Source organism: Necator americanus, chromosome II (assembly GCF_031761385.1).
Source record: "Necator americanus strain Aroian chromosome II, whole genome shotgun sequence".
Taxonomy (NCBI): Eukaryota; Metazoa; Nematoda; class Chromadorea; order Rhabditida; family Ancylostomatidae; genus Necator; species Necator americanus.
Window position 1 is genome coordinate 30,821,382 of NC_087372.1, and position 18,890 is coordinate 30,840,271.

Consider the following 18,890-nt stretch of genomic DNA (forward strand, 5'->3'; position numbering starts at 1 on the left):
CAAAAACAAAGGAATCAAAACAGGCCTACATATTGGAGAACTTTATTTTAAAATGAAAACGGAAATACAGAAAAATAAGTCAAATAAAAATAGGAGACGTGTGATGAATAATAACGGAGAAAGTGCAAAATGCTGGCCTATCAACAGAAAGATTCCTTCTCAAAAAAAGTGAAAAGGTATTTTTCGCAGAATCGGAGTTTTTTTGGCCTGATCAATGTGTCAAAACTGGTTACTTTCACAACTGTCAGAAAGATGACATGAGCGTATTTCTGTGTCTGTGGCAAATGATGATCAAAGAGAGCATATCATACATTTTCTGCACGAGTAAATAGTGGTAGAGGTGTAATTCACGAGTTGTGAGGGATTTACCTCGCTTCCTCTCCTCTTCACAAATCTAGAAAAACTGAAAATGTGTGTAACAGTCCTGTGTGTTTTTGCGTTCCCAACGACGCAACTCATTACGGCTGCTAGAATGCGAGCAATCCGCAACGCGTCAGTGATTGTGAAGATGGGGCAGCTTCTTATGTTCACTTGGAAAAACTCATGATAATTGGATAGCGGACATTAGATGAGGGCAGGTCGCGTTATATTGCGTAATAAGTTGTATCGATGGCGAGACGAAATCACATAAGGCTACCCTACGCGCGTTTTTGTGGGTTTGTAGAGAATGTTCCCCTCATACCCGTAAACTTCACTCCACTGTATACACGTGCACCGATGCTTACATCAAAAATCCCGCAGTACATTACTTACCGCTCCCTTCAAAGAAAACATAAATGCAGCCGATTCCTCGATACTGTATTTTGGTTTCTTCCTCAAACTGCTCGGATAGGAATAGATTCCTATGATGCTACTAGAGTGGCAGAAGTATAAACGTGCCGTCAACAAATACCCGCGACGAATCTTCCGTTCAATAAGCACTATTCACTTCACAAATGTGGCGATATACTCACCTTTCATGGATGCATGTACATATCGAAGTCGTATTTTAAATGGCTCTTTGGGTTTGAGGGAAAAAAAAACATGAAGATGCCCAAAATATGACGATAAGGAAAGGGAAATGCCGTAGAAGGAAAATTAGGCTCATAAAGGGTACAGATTACAAATTCATGGCTGTTTCCTTCAGAGCACCCGTAATCAAAAACTTTCGCTTAACAGACCTGCAGTAGCCATGCACTCTCGGCTGTGTACATCAGACTTTCCGCTTGTCGGCAGAGATAAATTACTCACATCGGTTCACGGCAGTTATATCGATGAGATCTGACAGTTGTTTTTTTTTTCATGAAACCTAGGTCATAAGTGATCTGATGCTCTGGAAATGTCAACGGGTTTCACTGATTCCTTTACATCTTTCCCACGAACATCCGCATCAAATGTGTATGTTTATATGTGTACATCCATTTGTTTGCTATATTTTCTGACGATGTTTTCCGACTGTAAACACGTGTCTGCGCATCGCAATCACGGTGCTTTCCTCCAGGTGCGCTCTGCATCTCTAGCACACTCTCACTAAAAGGGATAGATTTCGGCCGACCGAGCGCGCCGACCCACGTTCTACCACCATCGCAGATGATCAGTGGCCATGTCACCGGTGTCGTCATGTGTATCGCAGCTTCTTCTACTCATATTAGTCGCACAAATCCTCCCTAGACCCTCTGAGTCTTGTGAACTCTTTTGGAGTTCTCGACAGAGCCTCGGATATGAGCAGGGGATCCAGGCAAGTAGTTTTGACCACCATTTGATTAGAGCTGCGAAAGTCAAAATCTGCTCCTTTTTCCACTGTCAGTTTTTGTTCTTATTTGGAATATCCGGCAAGTTCTTTTCTTTCTTAAGCGGGTAAACTCAAAGTGTTCGAGGCAATAAATTTGATTATAGCTTTATTTTAAGTCGCTACATTATATTAGATTTTCTTTATAACGTACATAAGGTATTCAGAATTATGGTCATTTCCCTTAGTACAGAAATAAATCCTGAAAATTTTCATGACACTTACACTAAAATCAGGTCTCATCTTTGGAGTTTTTTTTCTGCATAGTTTTAAAAGCTCATCGTAATTTGCCTTAATATTACATTAATTTTATGTTAATATGTCCGACCACAAGGGAATCAAAAGCGATTTCTGCCAGCAACAAATTTTAATTCTTTTTCGTTTAATTTTAATTTTTTCTCGGTTCAGAAACAAGGATTGGTAGAAGCTCTCTACATTCATTCACTAGTGCTTGCTTCTTATTTTGCGAGTGCCCATTTCTTGATCGATAATGTCCTGAATCGTCGTTTTTCGGTTAATTCTTTTGATTTTTCGTTCTAATGGCGATTTTCTAACACAACCATTTTTCAAACGCTCCTGATTTTGTCGTGTATTTTTTTCCGCTAGTTACCTATACATTTGCCCTTCTAATTTCCAACAGCCAATTTTTTCAATCATCTATTGATCGATTCTTCCTTGTCATATTCTTTTTCTTCAGGATGTTCATTTCAATCATTCCTGATCCCTCAGTGACGGTGAGTGAGTGAATGGCATGTCACTTTTACACCGTAGGATAAAAATTGTTCTCTGAAAAGTATGAACGCTTTTTTTTCTCGAGAAAATGCGACACGTTTCTTCACTTAGCTAATCCTCTGGCAGTTGCGTCAGTCTTCACGCGTTAGATATATGTTAAACGTTTCAGTTTTTTGTGCATTAAGACACTTTTTCTCCAATTTTAGGCGAATTGTTTGAGCAGCGGGCATGTATTTGTTCGTCCTCTGGATAGGCCTTATTAAATATCCCTTGGAAATTCCTCGCATGTGCTGGATTTCCTTTCCACTGTTCTTAGTTTATTCGCATAGATGGCCTTGATCGAGTTTCCTTCTCATAAATTCAAAATTTTCTTTGGACAGAGCGTTAAGCCACCTATTTTATATTTAGGACTAGCTTAAGTAGTAGTAGGTTACGTAAGCTACGTCCTATGCAAGCAATTCTTCTAGAGAATTGTAAGCAGCAGAAATTTGCTAAAACTGTTTTTTTTTGCGACTTCTCTCTTTATCTGCTTTATAATAATTATAAATTTTAAGGACTAAAATTTTTAATACCCTTTAAGCAGCTCTTAATCGCAATTTTCATCATTTTTCAACCCTTCGTGATGTTGGAGAGATGTTGAAGGAAAAAAATCAAATTACCTAGATACAAATCAAGTACAGATAGAAGACCTACATATTTTCTGAGGTATGTACTAGTCTCAGTCAAATGCTCGACTATTTCTCATTGCAGCCCTGTTATTATCTGGTATTCTGACATAATCATTGAAATAATTGCGCATTTCCGTGTCCGCTGATTCCTGGAATTGACATTTACTTCTTCTGTGAATAATTAAGGGGAGGATGACGGAAAAAAATGATCTCAGGAAAATGTTCTCAAAAACTCTGATCTTTTCATTTTACATTCTTCTCTGATCCTTTTTCTTTACATAAGGAATTAGCTTGGCAGCACATTGCTTTGTTTACAGTACCTCAACAATTGTTTGTGGAAAAGAACATTTGCAAACGATACAGACTGAAGTGTTTGTGCGGTAAAAACTAATCGATAACGGTAACAATCCGGTTTCTGAATCACTTCTATCTTTTTTCGATTGATTAACGCATCCAGTAAGGTGATCAGAAACTGTCAAGAAAGTGTTTTTCACCGAACAGTATCGATAACAGTAAAACACGACGATATTTCATTGATTCTTCACCGATCCTAAAATTTTCAATATACCATTCCGGTTTGCTAGAAGGAACTAAAGAACTTTTTGAATTTCCCTCTTCCAGGATGAAAGAAGAAATAACCAGAAGAATTATGAATAGAATAGGTCGAGCATGTAAGGAATGACAAACCGTGAACGCAGTGGCTTCCATAATGGACGAGCTGCAACTGCAATTTCTTAGAAATGCTTTGATGCAGCATTATGGGAAAAACTATATGGACACTTTCTAGATTTCCAATTTTATATTTTTCATTTTAAAAAGTCTGCATTCCTCACAGAACGTTTGTAGTTTAATTGAAAGCTCATCAACCTTTTTTTTCTCACATGCCGAGGAGCTTAAACAGTATATCTTGTGTTTTTCTTAATCCACAATAATTTTCAACATACTCCAGGAGATTTCCAGTTGACTTTTATTTTTTTTCAGTATACAAATCGTCTGTCTTTGTTACTTTCCTTTCTTTCGCACATGTAGAGGCATGCGATTATGTACAATTATGGACAGGTGGCGTTTACTAACTTCCATAAAAAATCATTTGACTGAGGTGGAAGTCTAGTGTACATGTTGATATTTAATATTTCCTAAGGCGCAGAAGTGGGAGAAGTATTCTACATGAAAATTAATATAACTGAGTTGATTAAAAGCTAAACGACAACTTAAATTAAGTGTATTAACGAGGATTTTATTAGGCTGGCTACTTAATTTTTTTTTACACCGGCATACCCTTTATAACTTCTAATAGTTTCTTAATCAAATAATTAATTAATAGTTTCTTAATCACAAAATCACACATTGATGATCAACAGTAGATTTATTTACAACGAATGTCTGTCATATAGTGTTCCATCTCCTTAGGTGGGTTACAACTCCTTGGAATCAGAAGCGGGACGGCTGAAACTCAAAGTACAACTGAACAGCGGATTTGAGGTCGGTGAAAGAATTGAGCCGTTTTTGTTACGGGAAATGCTTAAAGGGATCGGAGCAAGCAGCATACATCCGATAGGGCGAGATCTTGGGAATAAGTTGTGGATGTTTGAGAGTTGTCCACAGTGCGTTCCGGACCCTCAAGCACTCCCCCAGAGCAAAAAAGATCATTTTTTCACTGGGATTAAATCCATTGCTAAGTTGTTCTTTGTGTCTCACCCGCTCAGCATCTGGTCCTGGGGAATTGTGACCCTTCCAAGCAGATATCACACTGTGATAGACCACCACTCATAATGAAAACATCGACGGATGATTATCAATGTGTGATTAAGAAACGGTGAAATTGTAAAGGGTATGCTTGTGTGAAAAAATAAGTGGCCAATCCATAAGTGTTAGAGTGTTAGAGTATTTAGTTGTGGAGAGGTTGGTCGTTTAAATTGTAGATTGAATCGCCCTTTTCAGGCTCTGAAGAAGGCGATATAGCCGAAACGTTAGCCAATAAAATTATTTAACAACCTCGTGTACAGCTTATCAAACTCGATACTAATTTTGGAACTTTGCAAATATGGACACCAAATTGTTGCTGTGTCATTTTATTTACAATGAACATCTTATTTTTCATCCTCTTTCAAAATATTAGGTTATATGAAATAACTTTCCATTTTTTACGGCAAATTTTTCAAACTTTCTTTTGTTTCCCGACGATCACAACCACTCGATTTTATTTTCAGCTTCAAGTTTGCTGCAATGTGACAAGTGTGAAGATCTGGGGCATACAAAAACCGTCAAATTTCAAGATCTCTCGAGTTGTGTACGAGGCCGAATTCCCGAAAGTCGCGGATGATATGTATTCAGAGTTGCAGGTATTGCTACTTGACCTTATTTTCTTTTGTCGAAAACAAGAAAACGAATGAAATCTCCTCCTTGAGAAACGGCAAAACTGCAGAAAATCGTTGAGTGCTTTTGTGATTGTACTCATCGAATCCTTCTATGCTCCGGATTTAAATGTGGGAATTCCTCGTAATCGGGCGCCGTTCTGTGCAATTTTCGAAAGAACGACGCGAAAGTTCAAACATTTCGATTGATTTTGAGGCAAATCACCGGTTAACGTTCATACGTACAAATTTATCAGCAGAGGAGACCAAGCATGCTTCCAATCCCTACCACAAATTAGAGCCGGATTTCCCACCTCGGTGAAGGAGTTGAGTTTGATACATCGATAATACCTCGGAGGTCATTGTAAATGCTACATAGGTGTTTACAAAACCTTTACAGCTTTTAAGTTTTTAGTTTTTTGACTTTGAAGTCGAATGCGTAATCCAGAGAGGTTGAACCACGACTGCTTTATCCTTTTTTATCTTTTAGATACATAATTAGCGGTAGAAATATTAGAGCACCACGCAAAATGCAAAACGTGGAATAAAGACATCAAATTCACAAAATTACTAAGCTAGAAAGTAAATTTTAAAAAGTTAAACCAAACAAAGGATCAAAAGTGATTAAAAACTGTCAAGGCAAAGTTTTTAAGCGGATTTAATAAATTTCTTTTTAAAAAAGAAAATGACTATTCCATTATAGCTTTCAATTAATATGATGGGTTTAGAAAAAATAACAACTTAAACAAATAAACTTGATCGTGATTCTGCACAAATCAACTCCTCTCTTCTTTTTTTGAAGTCAATCAATAACGCTGATGTTCGAGAATTAACCCTAACACGGATACTTCACATGGGAAAAGCTGCCAATACTTAATTTAGCGCCAGAAAATATATAATCACCATATTTACGGTGAAATCCTTTAATTTCTTTTCTTTCTCAGGAAATGATCTTAGAAATGTTTTACAACACAATTACAATTTTTCTACACCCATATCTTCGACTGTGGTGTCAACATGTGGATTTGACATCCACATGATGTTATTCTTCCCATTATCCAGCCATGATTCCCAGTGGGTCTACGTGGTCTCAGCATCAGCGGGGGCGCAAGACCAGTCCCACCAGGCCGCGTAGTCTCTCAGCAGGCAAAGAATCTGGAATCGTTTTGAAAACGACATCATTTAACATGAAATGTGACAGCGAACTCAAATTTTCGCAAACAAATGCATGTAACGTTGAAATGGTGGCGAAAAAACCTGGCGAAAGTTTGTTCATATTCTTGTTTCCTATAGAAAGTTCGGAAAAGACGGTGCTACAGCGGAACAAGAACGCTCATCGCGAAAAAAATCTCTTAAACTGCAGTACGCTATGAACTTCAAGAGTTTCGCATGAGTTTTGACAGTCTGCTGCAAAAAATTCATAGGGTCGCAAAGTAAAATAGAAAAATGAAACTAAACATATGAAAAATGGGGTTTCAGGAGTTGGCGCAGGTCTACTGTACGAGAAAACTTTGCCCTCCCATCTAAAATAAGAGTCTTAGGAGGTTCAGATACAATTCTGCTTAGTCACGATTGTGGTGGCTATTCCGTCTTTTTCTACTCCTTGTAAAAAAGATTAAATATGAAGGAAAAATCACAATTTAACATATTACCAAAATTTCAGGAAAGGGGGCGATTAACTTTATTTAATTTTCAACTCTTTCTTGAACTTTAATTTTTTAAAACTTTAAAAACTTTCAATTCTTTTGAAGTTTAATTTATCTGTTCCGAATAATCAGCAAACAACTTATTATTTTTGTGTTCAGCAACGTTTTTGTTATTTTGATGAAATATCAAGGTTTAGAAGTCCTTGTATTCTCTTCCTACTATGACTTCAAAATTTATTTATTGAAAAATGTGACCTTGGTTGCAATTACTGATCTGTAGACGAGCATTTTTTAAAATTTCATTTCATTGTACACTTTCTCAACGTCTTATCGATTTTTAGCTATGTCGTATTGATTTTTACGGGTTATACACAGGTTTTGTAACATGATTTTATTGGCTAACGTTTTGATGGATCGTCCTCTTCAGAGCCTGAAGCGGACGATTCAATTCACAGTCCAAACCACCAAATCTCCCACAACTGAGCAGACATTCTATAAGCCTAATTTTACAACTGCTGATTTAACCACTTGTTTCAATTTTTGAATAGATCTCAATGGTAGCGATCCATTGATGTATGGACTGTTCCGAAATTTTGATGTTAACGCAATTTACACGAGGACGACGGTGGCCGACGGTGCCGTTCAGAGGCCCCTACTCGTTTTTTTTTCAATTTTCATACATACTATTTAACATACTAATAAGCGCTTGGATCAAAAACAAGTAAACCAGTTTTAAAAACTTGGATAGGTGTAGAAAAGAATTTTAAGTAATAAAATTGCCAGTAATTTCATTTTTGCTCTACATACACTCTCTACACAAAACATTTTTTTCCAAATAGAAAATCACAGCATTTTAAGAAGCAAAACGGCTTCGGAAAGGTCTTTAGTCTGAGCTTATCTTTTTGATTTTTTTTTGTGTGTTGCTGTTCCGCATTCCCATTCTGACTTCCTCAGAATCTCTCTTACACCTCTCTAGGATGATTTGATACATTTATCAATTTAACATCTTTCCTAGCTGAAACGTTCAACCAATGTTTCCATTTACCCAAGTTTGGTCCATTTTAGCCCATCATTCCCGAAATTTGATTGTCAGCTCGGAGGAGCATCACCCGAAGGTTCATAGACCCTTTGTCATAAAGACAGTAGGAGGTTCGGATCCTGAGCGAGGATTGCAGAAAATTACCTGGATCTCCGGAGGAACATAAATTTCTAATTCCTCCTTCACACAACCTTCCTTCACCACTGACGAAATTATAAGAAAAAGAAAAAACCAAACCAAGAAAAGTAGATCCGAACCTCCTACTTAGAACCAAGGTTAGGCTCCTGCTTTTCAGTTTCAGTTTAGCTTTAAATTAAACTTATTGATGTTTTTAGTCTTATTTTTAAATAAACGACATTTTTTTAAAATCTTACTTCAAGACGTCTAGAGATCGCTGCAGTTCACTCGTTCTGAGATTTTCACATACACATAAACATTATCGAAATCTCAAAGGTCTGGTCATCGAAAATTCGAAATATTTGGAAGAGATGATATTTTCTGTAGAACCTCCTTGTTTGATTGGTCATCTGTAGACCTAACGTCTTATGTCAGCAATACCTATCTCTTCTAAATATAAACGAAATGAGTCAAAATTTCTCTGGAAGATTTTATTTGAAAAATTTGAACATTTTCTTTTTGTCAGGGATTTCTTCCGGTGTACAGGATTTTATTTTTTTGATCGCGCGTTAGGGAATGAACGTAAAACGTTGCATAACATATAATAAACATTTGGTGTTCTTCTCCACAGAAATCAAAGAAATCAGTCGAAATCGACAGCAACTTGAACCATTGTTTGTCGTACAGTGTAGCAATGTTGAGCAAACTTAGCTCACAACCCTCGAAGCCACTTCATTACAGTGCGTTTTGTTTACTTGAACGAATTTTTTTTCAACTTGTGAAGATGTTGACTGATTAAAAATCCAGAAAGTGAAAAGTGTCTTCATTTTTTCCCTAAGCATCATTTATACACAGAAATAGTTCGATATCCGAGAATTCATTTATAATTCTAGTACCAGAAGAAAAGTCTCTCAGTACTAGAATTACGAATAGATTCAGCAGTCAGATGCTACGAAATTACAATCATTTACTACCTTTTACTAGATATCGGCAATATTTAATCTATGTAACGCGCAGCAAAAGGAACAACTCTGTGCAATCAATGATTTTTTTTTGATTTTTTTAAAATTATTTATTGGTAATTTTTCCAGTGTGCTCTCTTGTTTTTGTCCATTTTATTTCTTTTATCCTGTTGTTCTTTTTCGTGTTTTTTTTCGAAAGGTCGTTACATTTTGCCATTTGAGGTGCTTCGGTGTGATTAGTACTGAAACTTTTATTTTGAAAAACTGCCACGTTGAAATATTTTAGGGACTTTTTTCTCTTAATTCTTATCTGCCCAATTATTTCTGAATAACGTTTGACTCTGCAAGTTCTGAGCATAGTTTTTGCATTCCAGCTGTCGCTTTGCTCCGATCGACCGGAACCAACGATTGGTTGGGTGGGGGCGAAGCCTGGAGTTCAATGCACCTACAGCACCGGTCAAACCCTGAACATTCCACATGGTAATGTTTTGTATTTTGCATCGGCAGGTCCAACAAAAATGTGTACTTTAAAATTCTTGGGATCAGCTTGAGATTTTTCAGAATGTGAACTCTGTGAGAAGTTCTTTTTTTTTGAAAATTCACTAAGTGATCAATTTGTTTGAAGAAAGTTAGGCAGTGTCTTGTCAAGCAACTACGCGCTTGTCTTTTTTGCATAAGGGAAAAAGCAGCTGAAATAACAATCGTTGTCTGGTGGCGTCGACCACTTGACAGCTCTGATTCATCATTTGTGAAGAGGCATCCATCAGTTAGCGATAAAAATATGACTGAGGATGGGTGTGTGAGGCCATCCTCGCCGACTTCACGATCGAAAACACATAAAGTAGTTGGACAAGGAAACGGTCAAAAACAATGTCATATATTTTATTCCTGCAAATAGTATGTTTTTTTTCTTTTTCAAGGCAAAAAATTAGTTTTTATTTTAATAGAGAGAAGATGTCCCTAAAATGAATAATAAAGAAATTAAAATGCATAGGTTTGCAGGACACGACCACTAGGATTCAAGGTTGACTGGAAAAACTTTTTTTCTAACGTTTTCAGTCATCACTTATTATTTTATTCCTGGAAGGGTGTTTTTGTCAGAAGAACAGGACGTAAGAAACATTCAGAACTAGTTGTTTTCCAATTTTTTAAACTGGTGTTTTTCCTACAGCCACCTGATTTGTGCCTATGGTGCATTTCGAATTTTTCATTTCCTGTTCCTCTGCTTCTTCCACCTCTCGCCTCATTAGCATATCCATTCGGACTTGTCCGCGCGTCCTATACCTGCCTTCCGCAAACGTCCCCCATCATAGCAGAACTACTTCAAAAAAGTCATTCTATATGCAAATTCATGGAACGCTTATATTCCAATAAGGAAACGCAAATAGCTGGCATGGAAATCGTTTTATTTAAGGAAAGAGGTTCTTGAATTTTTATGACGAGATTGACGAGCTCAACTATGCTATTTGATAGTAAGAATGCAGTCGTTTGCTTAGTCGAAAAGAGAATAATTCAAGGAATCTGAAAAGTTGAAAGTACAAGAAAACATAAGGAGAGATAAGAGTGGAAACAAAAACATATGTAGTAGAAGATTCCTAAAAACATACGCGAAATGATTGTTTCGTTTGCTACGTACGTGTGTTAGATTGTAATAAGATATTATCAGTTAATAGAAAAAGGATAAAGTGTCCTGCGTTAATCAAATCTTTTACCGACAGTGCTACATCCGCTTCCAGATTCTTAGTTAAACGCAATAGAAGAATACGGTAGGAAGGGAAAGAGTCGGATTTCTCTGTTTTTTTTTTCGAAGACGGAAATGAGGAGGGTGATTCTTGTTGATTTGACTCATTTGCGTTCGTATGCTTCAATAAGTTAAATAGCCGGAAAAATGCTTTAACATAACGACATCGTTGTTTAGTCGTAATCGTCGAAATTCAGATGCAGTGAATACGGCCGTAAAAGGTAAAAACCACACAGTCACAATCACTGGTCTAAAATCTAAAAGTCTAACCTCTGGATTTCCAATGTCGAAAACTCATAGTCCAAAAAAATCTCTACTAAGTCAATTCAGTCAATCTATAAAATTTGAATGAGACACGTGAAAGTGAAAGATTTGGCTGAAAAGAAAATGATCTCTTAAAATTTGGTCAGGATTTATCTAGACCTACTAGTTTTCCTCATACAGTAATGATTTAGGAGCATTTGCAATACCCGATTGGTATGTGATCTGCTACAGTATGAACGACGGTTGTCAAACATGCAGGTACAAATATCGTTTTTTTTTTTGAAAAAAGAAAGGTGAAGTATCGTATATCATAATATAAAATTGTATATGTTGGATATCTTTTCGATCTTGAAATTTGCGTGAAACTACTAAACATTTTATTTATTTTTTTTTCCATTCTATGTCGCTTTTTTTTCTCGGACATTGTTTTGCCGAATAAGAATATTTTGCGAGCGACATTTCTCTCGTAGACAAGAACATCTTCGCCATAGAAGTATTTCTGTGATGATTTTAGAGAAAAATTAGATTCACCACTCAAAGTTACATTAATTTTTCTTGTTACATACATACTCGCTTGGATTAGGAAAATAATTCGACAAATATTGCTCTGTGCGACCTTTATTTTACCTTAAAGATTAACAAAATGAATGCTACTTTCGAGCAGCAGATGAAGTTTGAGAAAAAACATTCTAACGAAAATTTTTGAGGTAAGGTGACCAGTGTTAATAGGATTTTACCAAATTTGAAATGAACAGCTGAAACTAGTGCATTGCCTCTTTTGCTCAACAAGCTGTCGATGCACAGCTTACCGTGCCCATAGGGCTTTTGAGTACCAGCGTCAAATTTTGCCGCTTATGTATCGCATCATCACGATTGTAACCTTTTTTGAACCATTGTGCTAAGAGTTGATATTTTGCTCAGTCATATCAATGTGAAATCCGAAAAAGTTTCCTCCTAGGCTTGATATTCTATGCGAAAATGATTTAACTGCCGCATGCGCGGATCGGTACATCCTTGGCTCGTCGCCGAGAGCTTCGAACGAGAGCATCGACTATTGGGTTAAGGTCTGTGCTTTTGGTTCTATTCTCTTTTCTTTCTCTCAGTTTTCTGATTCAGGCCGGTGTCGACTTCCCATTTGAGAACTCTTCTCACATTGAATTAACAACGACTGTGCAACGAACGCATGAAGTGGTGGATGTACAAATAATTCCCGCTACTGTAAGTTAAAGTGATTTTTTCACCTCAAACTATGACTCATAGATGAAGAAAAGTATACAAGTAGGTGAAAAGCAGAAAATGAGCAGCTTTAGTTCAAAGGCACTATATCGCGATGATGTTAGCATCTCTTCACGAAAACGTAAGGTGAGACATGTAGATCATGAGTGTGAGCGTGATTTCGCTCGTATCCCTCCAGTAGTCCCGAAAAAACGGCATGAGAAACAGCTCTCGTGTTCGAATCTTCTTACGAGGCACCTCATAACATGCCACCCTTGCACAAGCGCCGCTTCCTTCTGCAGCCTGCCCACTCACTCGTTTTGGTTGAATACCCTGCTAAAGGAGCGTTGTTTATTCTCGTCTTCTCACCGTTAAACCTATCTTTTGGTAAAGAGATCCCGATATTACTCAATTTCGTGGAACGGAAAAAAGTCCTAAAAATCCTTTTAGAAAAATAAGGTAGCTTACGTATTATTGTGTTACGCTTGCTTAAATTCCCCACCTTTGTGCACGCCCCGCATCCACGAGCGAGCGGTCGAAGATCAATGAGGTCTTTGGTTCACCTCACCGGTTTATGCAAGTAAAACCGATGAATAGGTTGCTAAGGGAACCTGGGCGTGTACAAAGGGGCGCGTTCTAACGTACCTCGTAGGAAGAAACCCCGTTCCCACTGCGTTTTCCAGGACGACTAGGGGGACTTGAGCGTGAGAACGCTCACCGTCGTAATCTACACCCTTAACTCTATTTTTTTATCATTATTCCACACTACGCCAATTTCGCGATACACTGCCTTCAAGGGCAAGGCACTGTAGATGGCTCCGAATTCCGGAAGCTTGTAGCGACAGGATTCTTACACGATATTTTTCTTAGGAACAGTTGTGTTCTTAGTGCTTTCACGAACGATGAAAATAGTCAAAAACGCGACACCGAAAGCTTAGACCTCATGAGTTCTCAGCATAGTCAGATGGCAAAATCTAGATTCTTTTCCGCTCTGAAGAGGACACGAAGTAGAGGAAAGAGGACCACCAGTGTTGCGCATAAACTGCATTTGTAGAGCAACTGGACGACGTTACTCGTTCTACAGAACACTATTTATGGGATAATTAGTACACATCAGGAATAAATAGATATTTGAAATATTTAAAACATGGTGTCAATGCATGATTTTTAAGGAATTTCTGCAGGACCTTGGTGCACTCGTGAACTTTTCAGAGAGCTGGCAGCGATTTTAGAACAGGACGAAGGGGTGTTCCTCGAATATTAGTGGTAAACGTCGACAGCAGGAAGAAGGGGCTTGCAGAATGTTGTTGCTGCACCTGATCAGAGGGTGTACACGAGGTTTCCGAGCGTAACCTAGTCATGCTTCACGAAAGCGGGTCGTACCACCGGTCTTGAGCAGAACCGCCAGATATAGATACACTGGATACGGACTCAAGAACCGGAAGATCTTGAGCCCGTATCCAGTGTACCTATCTCTGGAGGATAAATGGAATGGGAACAAAACCATCGTCGGTTTCTATTTCATTCTTGATGATCTTTTCATTTTCATTCGCATGCTAGTGAAAAGTAACGAGTCGAGTAACAAATGAGGATAAATAGCTAAAAATTCATGTGCCTACAAAAAAATTTGTAGTCATGCGAGCAGCAGAGAGGAGAAGAAAGCAGAGAAACATTAGAAAATCCGAACTTCCCCTCTAATTAGATGATTTCTGCAGGCTGGTGTGAAAAAGCGCCTCACGATAAGTGGTCTTGAGCCGAACGAAATATACGATATCCGACGATGTATCGATATACAACTTCCTTCATGGTTAATAAAGGATAAACGATTCAGCTTTAACAGTGTCTCGAATCGACTTTGTTCAGAGGAAGGTTATCGAACGCAACCGAATAGTAGTGCGGTTACTGTATCGTTCTCTGTTGCGATGATAATAGCATCGTTAGGAATTTTTAGGTAGTGTTTAGCTCAAACCATAATGGAATTGTTACCTCGTGACCGGTATCGTACGTTGTGTATGTGAGATTTTTTTTCTACTGTTCTCTGTTCACTTAAATCTGTACATCGATGCTCTATCATATTTGCAAATTTTATTTGGATTTTTATTCTTCAATAAATGATTCTCTATTTTTTTTACAATGAAATGTAATGTGCTGCTATTTCATTTCATATGTACATTTAAAAAGAACAAATGAAGCATAAAGAAACAATTCCACATTATGATTTCTGTAGCGAATCCACAGATCCACTCACTAATCGAATCCAATTATTAATATCGCTTAATTTCCTAAAATAAAATTGTAGGACCGTTTGTTTTCCACAATAGACTTTTCGAGATAATTTTTAGGATTATGGGAGAAATTGAGAATTATCTCTATGGTCTCTCTTAAGAAAAAAATCTCGAACAGATTTCACTCCAAAAACGTCGTTGATTTGTTGGAACTTCCATTAGTTTTCCATGAAAAATTTCGTGTTTTCCGTCCACGTCCATTTTCCGATTTCCATAGTTACGCCGGCCATTCGCCAGCAAGTCTTCCACGGGATGGTAAGCGTTGGTTCCATTTTTTTGTTTAAATAGTGTCTATTAAGGAAAAGAAAGGCCTAAAGTAAGATGATTTATTTGAATGACATGATGAAGCCGCACACGTCTTCACATACTTCAGATGATTCTGAATTGAATCGCGTGAGTGCACCCCCATAGTTATTCATGCGCTTTATTTTTCAGCGTTTTTTTTCGGTAATTCAGGTTGTATTTTAATGAGGAAGCGATGACGAAGCTTGTCCCTTCATATAAGTCGAACGGACGGTAACGGTTAACTGGCTTGTGTTTCGAGGGACAGTACCATTTGCCTACCACATCGGACCATTGCTCAAGCATTCGCGTCGATTCGCGTCGACAATGACCAATTGCTGGCTCTGTATCCTAGGTTTCGGCGCAGTGACTTTGTTATGGAAGGTCCACTTGCTGTTCTCTTTAGCGCCCCCCGCATACGTGGGCATCCTGAGATTGCATCCTTTGTGAACCCCCAGTCGTACAAAGGCTCATCTTGACGAAGTTAAAGGCAGCATACCACGAATCTGGGGTGGTACGGATTTCAAGTGGAGTATCCGTACACAGGTTTCTAGATTATGAATTGCGGGTGGTTGCGCTCATCTCTCCCTCATCTAGAAGGCATCGTACAAAACACCACTCAGGGGCCTGCAAGCAGCCGCGTCACCCTTGCACGCGTAGCGTCCCTCAGTGCCTATCGGGGCAGTCCGAATTGATTTTCGACGAATCGCAGGGCGTAGGCGGTGCAAGGGGTGAAAAGTTCCAATAGATGGCTTCGTACAAAACAGCATTCCTTAGGCGGCTGTTTACAGTGATGCAGGGAGAGATGAGCGGAACTACCCCCGTCTCCATAATCTACGACCTCGTATACGGATACTCCACCTGAAATCCGTACCACCTCAGGTTCGTGGTATGCTGCCTTTAAGCCAAATTTCTTCACCAGATCTTTGTAGTCGCTCCTTACCGCTATCGCGCAGGTACCTACTTTCCTTCCATCAGCACCGCCGCAGTAGATGGTGTAGTCTCTGGCAATGATAACGGGAAAGTCCCTCATACGTGCAGTCCAGCGAACGGCACTCAGAAATATCTCGGAAATTTGGACAGGGCAGCTTGTTGGAGCTCGCTTGAAAAAAGTACGGTAGTTCAATTTTACGAAAAGGATAGTTGTTTCCAAATATTCCGTGCTCCCTCCAGGCAGTTTGCCTTTCAGCTTGTGGGCTTTGGCGATGTGCTGGACGACAACACCTTTTTGCAATGTATGGGAATCTTTCGCCATATAGCTGCACACATTATACACTTTAATAACTCGTACGTTCCCAATGCGTACGCTCGAATGCCTGAATGCGTTTAATGAAAGCAGGTGCTACCACCACGAGCTGGTAGCGGTCAGACTTGTTTATGACTTTGCCCCATCCGAACGAGAGGTTGAAGAAACATGTACATTCAGAACCTAAGAATTCACGAACAGGTCTAGAATCCCGGAAAAAAACCAAGATCTCCATGCTACCTTCCGTAATTCGAACCGGAAGAGCTTTCTTTGCGGGACCCTCGCTTGTAAAAGCTACGGTTCAGGTTGCCATTTCGCAGGAGAGACGCTGGACAAGCACAGCGTGGATGAGGTGGTTCTGACCTGACTGTAATGAACAAAGATGAGGATGGCACAGCTCAAGCTTCCTTTTCTCTGCTTTTTCGTTCGTATTCAAAGCTTAACGCTACCTTTCTCGTAGCTTTCGTTTTCTCACCTTTGAAACTCGTTTCTAAAATGTGAATAGTGCTGAGCCTTCTGGAATTCCTTCTAGAAATCCAGTAAATTTAGCCGGTGTTTATAGTATTTTTGTATTTAGTACGCCGCACTTGCTGCTGCTGTGGTGAATCAAATCGACAAGTTCGTGCTTGTACCTCTCGGAGTATTCTTTTTAGGTGAGCGACCGTACTTGTTCCTCTTTGCTGTGAAGACCTGGGATAAATAGGATACAATTTCTGAATGTTCAGTTATTTCCAGTGAGCTCCTACACAATCGTCATCGTCCGTGTTTTCACTTTCACTAACGAGAGTTCCATCAACATTTTGCACTTTTCAAACTTTTCCGAGGAACTCAATTTGTCGATGACTACATTACCATAAAGCATATGTCCAGATATATGTAATAAAAGAGGTTAAGGACTGCTAATGTACGCATTTAGTAAATCTCACATGACAGAAGGATTTAAGTGCGATGCCGAGAAGATGGAAATAAAACTCCTGATCAGACACTCGTAAGCTCACCTCGTTCGGTGCGTCCACTATGACTATGTCACAGGGCAGCATACTTTCAGAACTTTTAACATTCAAGCCAGAGAAGAAGTTAATAAATTACTTTTTCAAAAATTGTGGAAAGCTTGAAAGAGTTTTAGTATCCTGGCGTGAAATTTCGTCCTATACTCTCTTCATAAGCCTACTACTTTAAAGGCAGCATACCACGAATCGACACGGTAAGGGAATCCGCGGGAAAAGCTAGAGATGGTGTTGTAGATTTCGGGATCGGGGGTGGTTCCGAAATCTTCTCTTCCTGATCGTCGTAAGGAACCGAGTGGGAATCACTTTCGTTATTACGAGGTATGTTAGAATACTCCTCTGTGCACACGTTCCGGTCCCTTTAGTAGCCTATTGATAGGTTTCCTCTGATTACGCTACTGAGAAGACATCACTCTTCAAAAATCAATCAAGATCTTCGACCGATCGCACGTGGTTGCGACGCATCCACGGGTGACGCGCTGAAGCTGAAATCGTCTCAAAAAACGTCGTCTACCTAGCCGTTTCTTACCATCATCAGGAAGAGAGGAGAGGAACCACCCCTGATCCCGCAATTTACAATACAATACAAAACTAGATTTTCCCGCGGATTCCTTCACCATGTCAGATTCCTACTATACTGCCTCTAAGGCCCAGACTCGCCATCTGAAGCCTGGCCCTCAAATCTTTTACAGCTACACATACGCACTGTAGTAGGGACTGCTATAAAAGTATATAACACGTTATACAGAGGCACATGAACTTCACTAGCAAACTTTGCGCTAAATGGTTTTTCACTAGTGGTCCCGATACACACTGTAATGCGCTTCAATCAAACGGATTTCAGGTGGAGTATCCGTATACGGGGTTATAGATTATGGAGACCGAGGTGGCTCCGTTCATCTCTCTCTGAATCACTGCAAGCAGCCGACCCCTGAATGCTACTGCAGCGCGCCACCCTTGCACGCGTAGCGTCCGTTACTGCCTATCGGGGCAGTCCGAATTGATTTTCGACGAATCGCAGGGCGGAGGCGGGGATGGAGCGTTGCAATAGATGGCGTCACACAAAACAGAATTCTGGAGGTGACTGTTTGCAGTGATGCAGGGAGAGATGAGCGGAACTACCCCGTCTCCATAATCTACGATTCCGTATACGGATACTCCACCTGAAATCCGCACCACCTCAGATTCATGGTATGCTGCCTTTAACTGCCTCTGCCTGTGCTACTGTAAATCCCAAATTTTCTTCCATGCGTTTAATTACACACATTATCTTGGTATTTGTTTGCGAGATATACGGAAAAATTTTTACTGGAGGAGCAGCGAGAAGGCGGCTGAGCGCAGTTGTTCTATTAATAGATCGACCTGGATTGCGTGTCTTCAACATGATATGGTTGGCTGTAGCCGAGCAGATCTCACCGAGTTCTCGGATGTAAAAGTTACCTTTGTAAAGACAACTATTTTTAAGTTTTCTGTTCATCTAATGCGAAGCGGAAACTTCCGACTACTGGGATTCCGAAACGGTCTCCACCCGAGTGCTAACAAGGCCCAAAGTTGACTAATGTGA

General features: G+C 39.3%; 2 protein-coding genes across 4 annotated transcripts; both read left to right on the forward strand.

Annotated features, from left to right (window-relative positions):
* Positions 1-1,582: 1,582 nt before the first annotated feature.
* Positions 1,583-14,461, forward strand: RB195_020002 (uncharacterized protein; the record flags this gene model as incomplete). 2 transcript variants are annotated; one of them, XM_064188109.1, is made up of 7 exons in its annotated part: positions 1,583-1,717; positions 5,379-5,510; positions 9,661-9,766; positions 11,483-11,549; positions 12,250-12,355; positions 12,408-12,509; positions 14,222-14,461. In XM_064188109.1, the coding sequence occupies 7 exons, from the start codon at positions 1,583-1,585 to the stop codon at positions 14,459-14,461; spliced, it is 888 nt and encodes a 295-aa protein (XP_064043989.1). The 2 variants fall into 2 exon arrangements, with proteins under 2 accessions (XP_064043989.1, XP_064043990.1); XM_064188108.1 differs by lacking the exon at positions 1,583-1,717 and adding an exon at positions 2,467-2,502.
* Positions 14,462-14,959: 498 nt separating this feature from the next.
* Positions 14,960-17,176, forward strand: RB195_020003 (uncharacterized protein; the record flags this gene model as incomplete). 2 transcript variants are annotated; one of them, XM_064188110.1, is made up of 3 exons in its annotated part: positions 14,960-15,046; positions 16,897-16,972; positions 17,055-17,176. In XM_064188110.1, 3 exons carry the CDS (start codon positions 14,960-14,962, stop codon positions 17,174-17,176), a joined length of 285 nt encoding a protein of 94 aa, XP_064043991.1. The 2 variants fall into 2 exon arrangements, with proteins under 2 accessions (XP_064043991.1, XP_064043992.1); XM_064188111.1 differs by having other exon boundaries at positions 15,044-15,046.
* Positions 17,177-18,890: the final 1,714 nt, after the last annotated feature.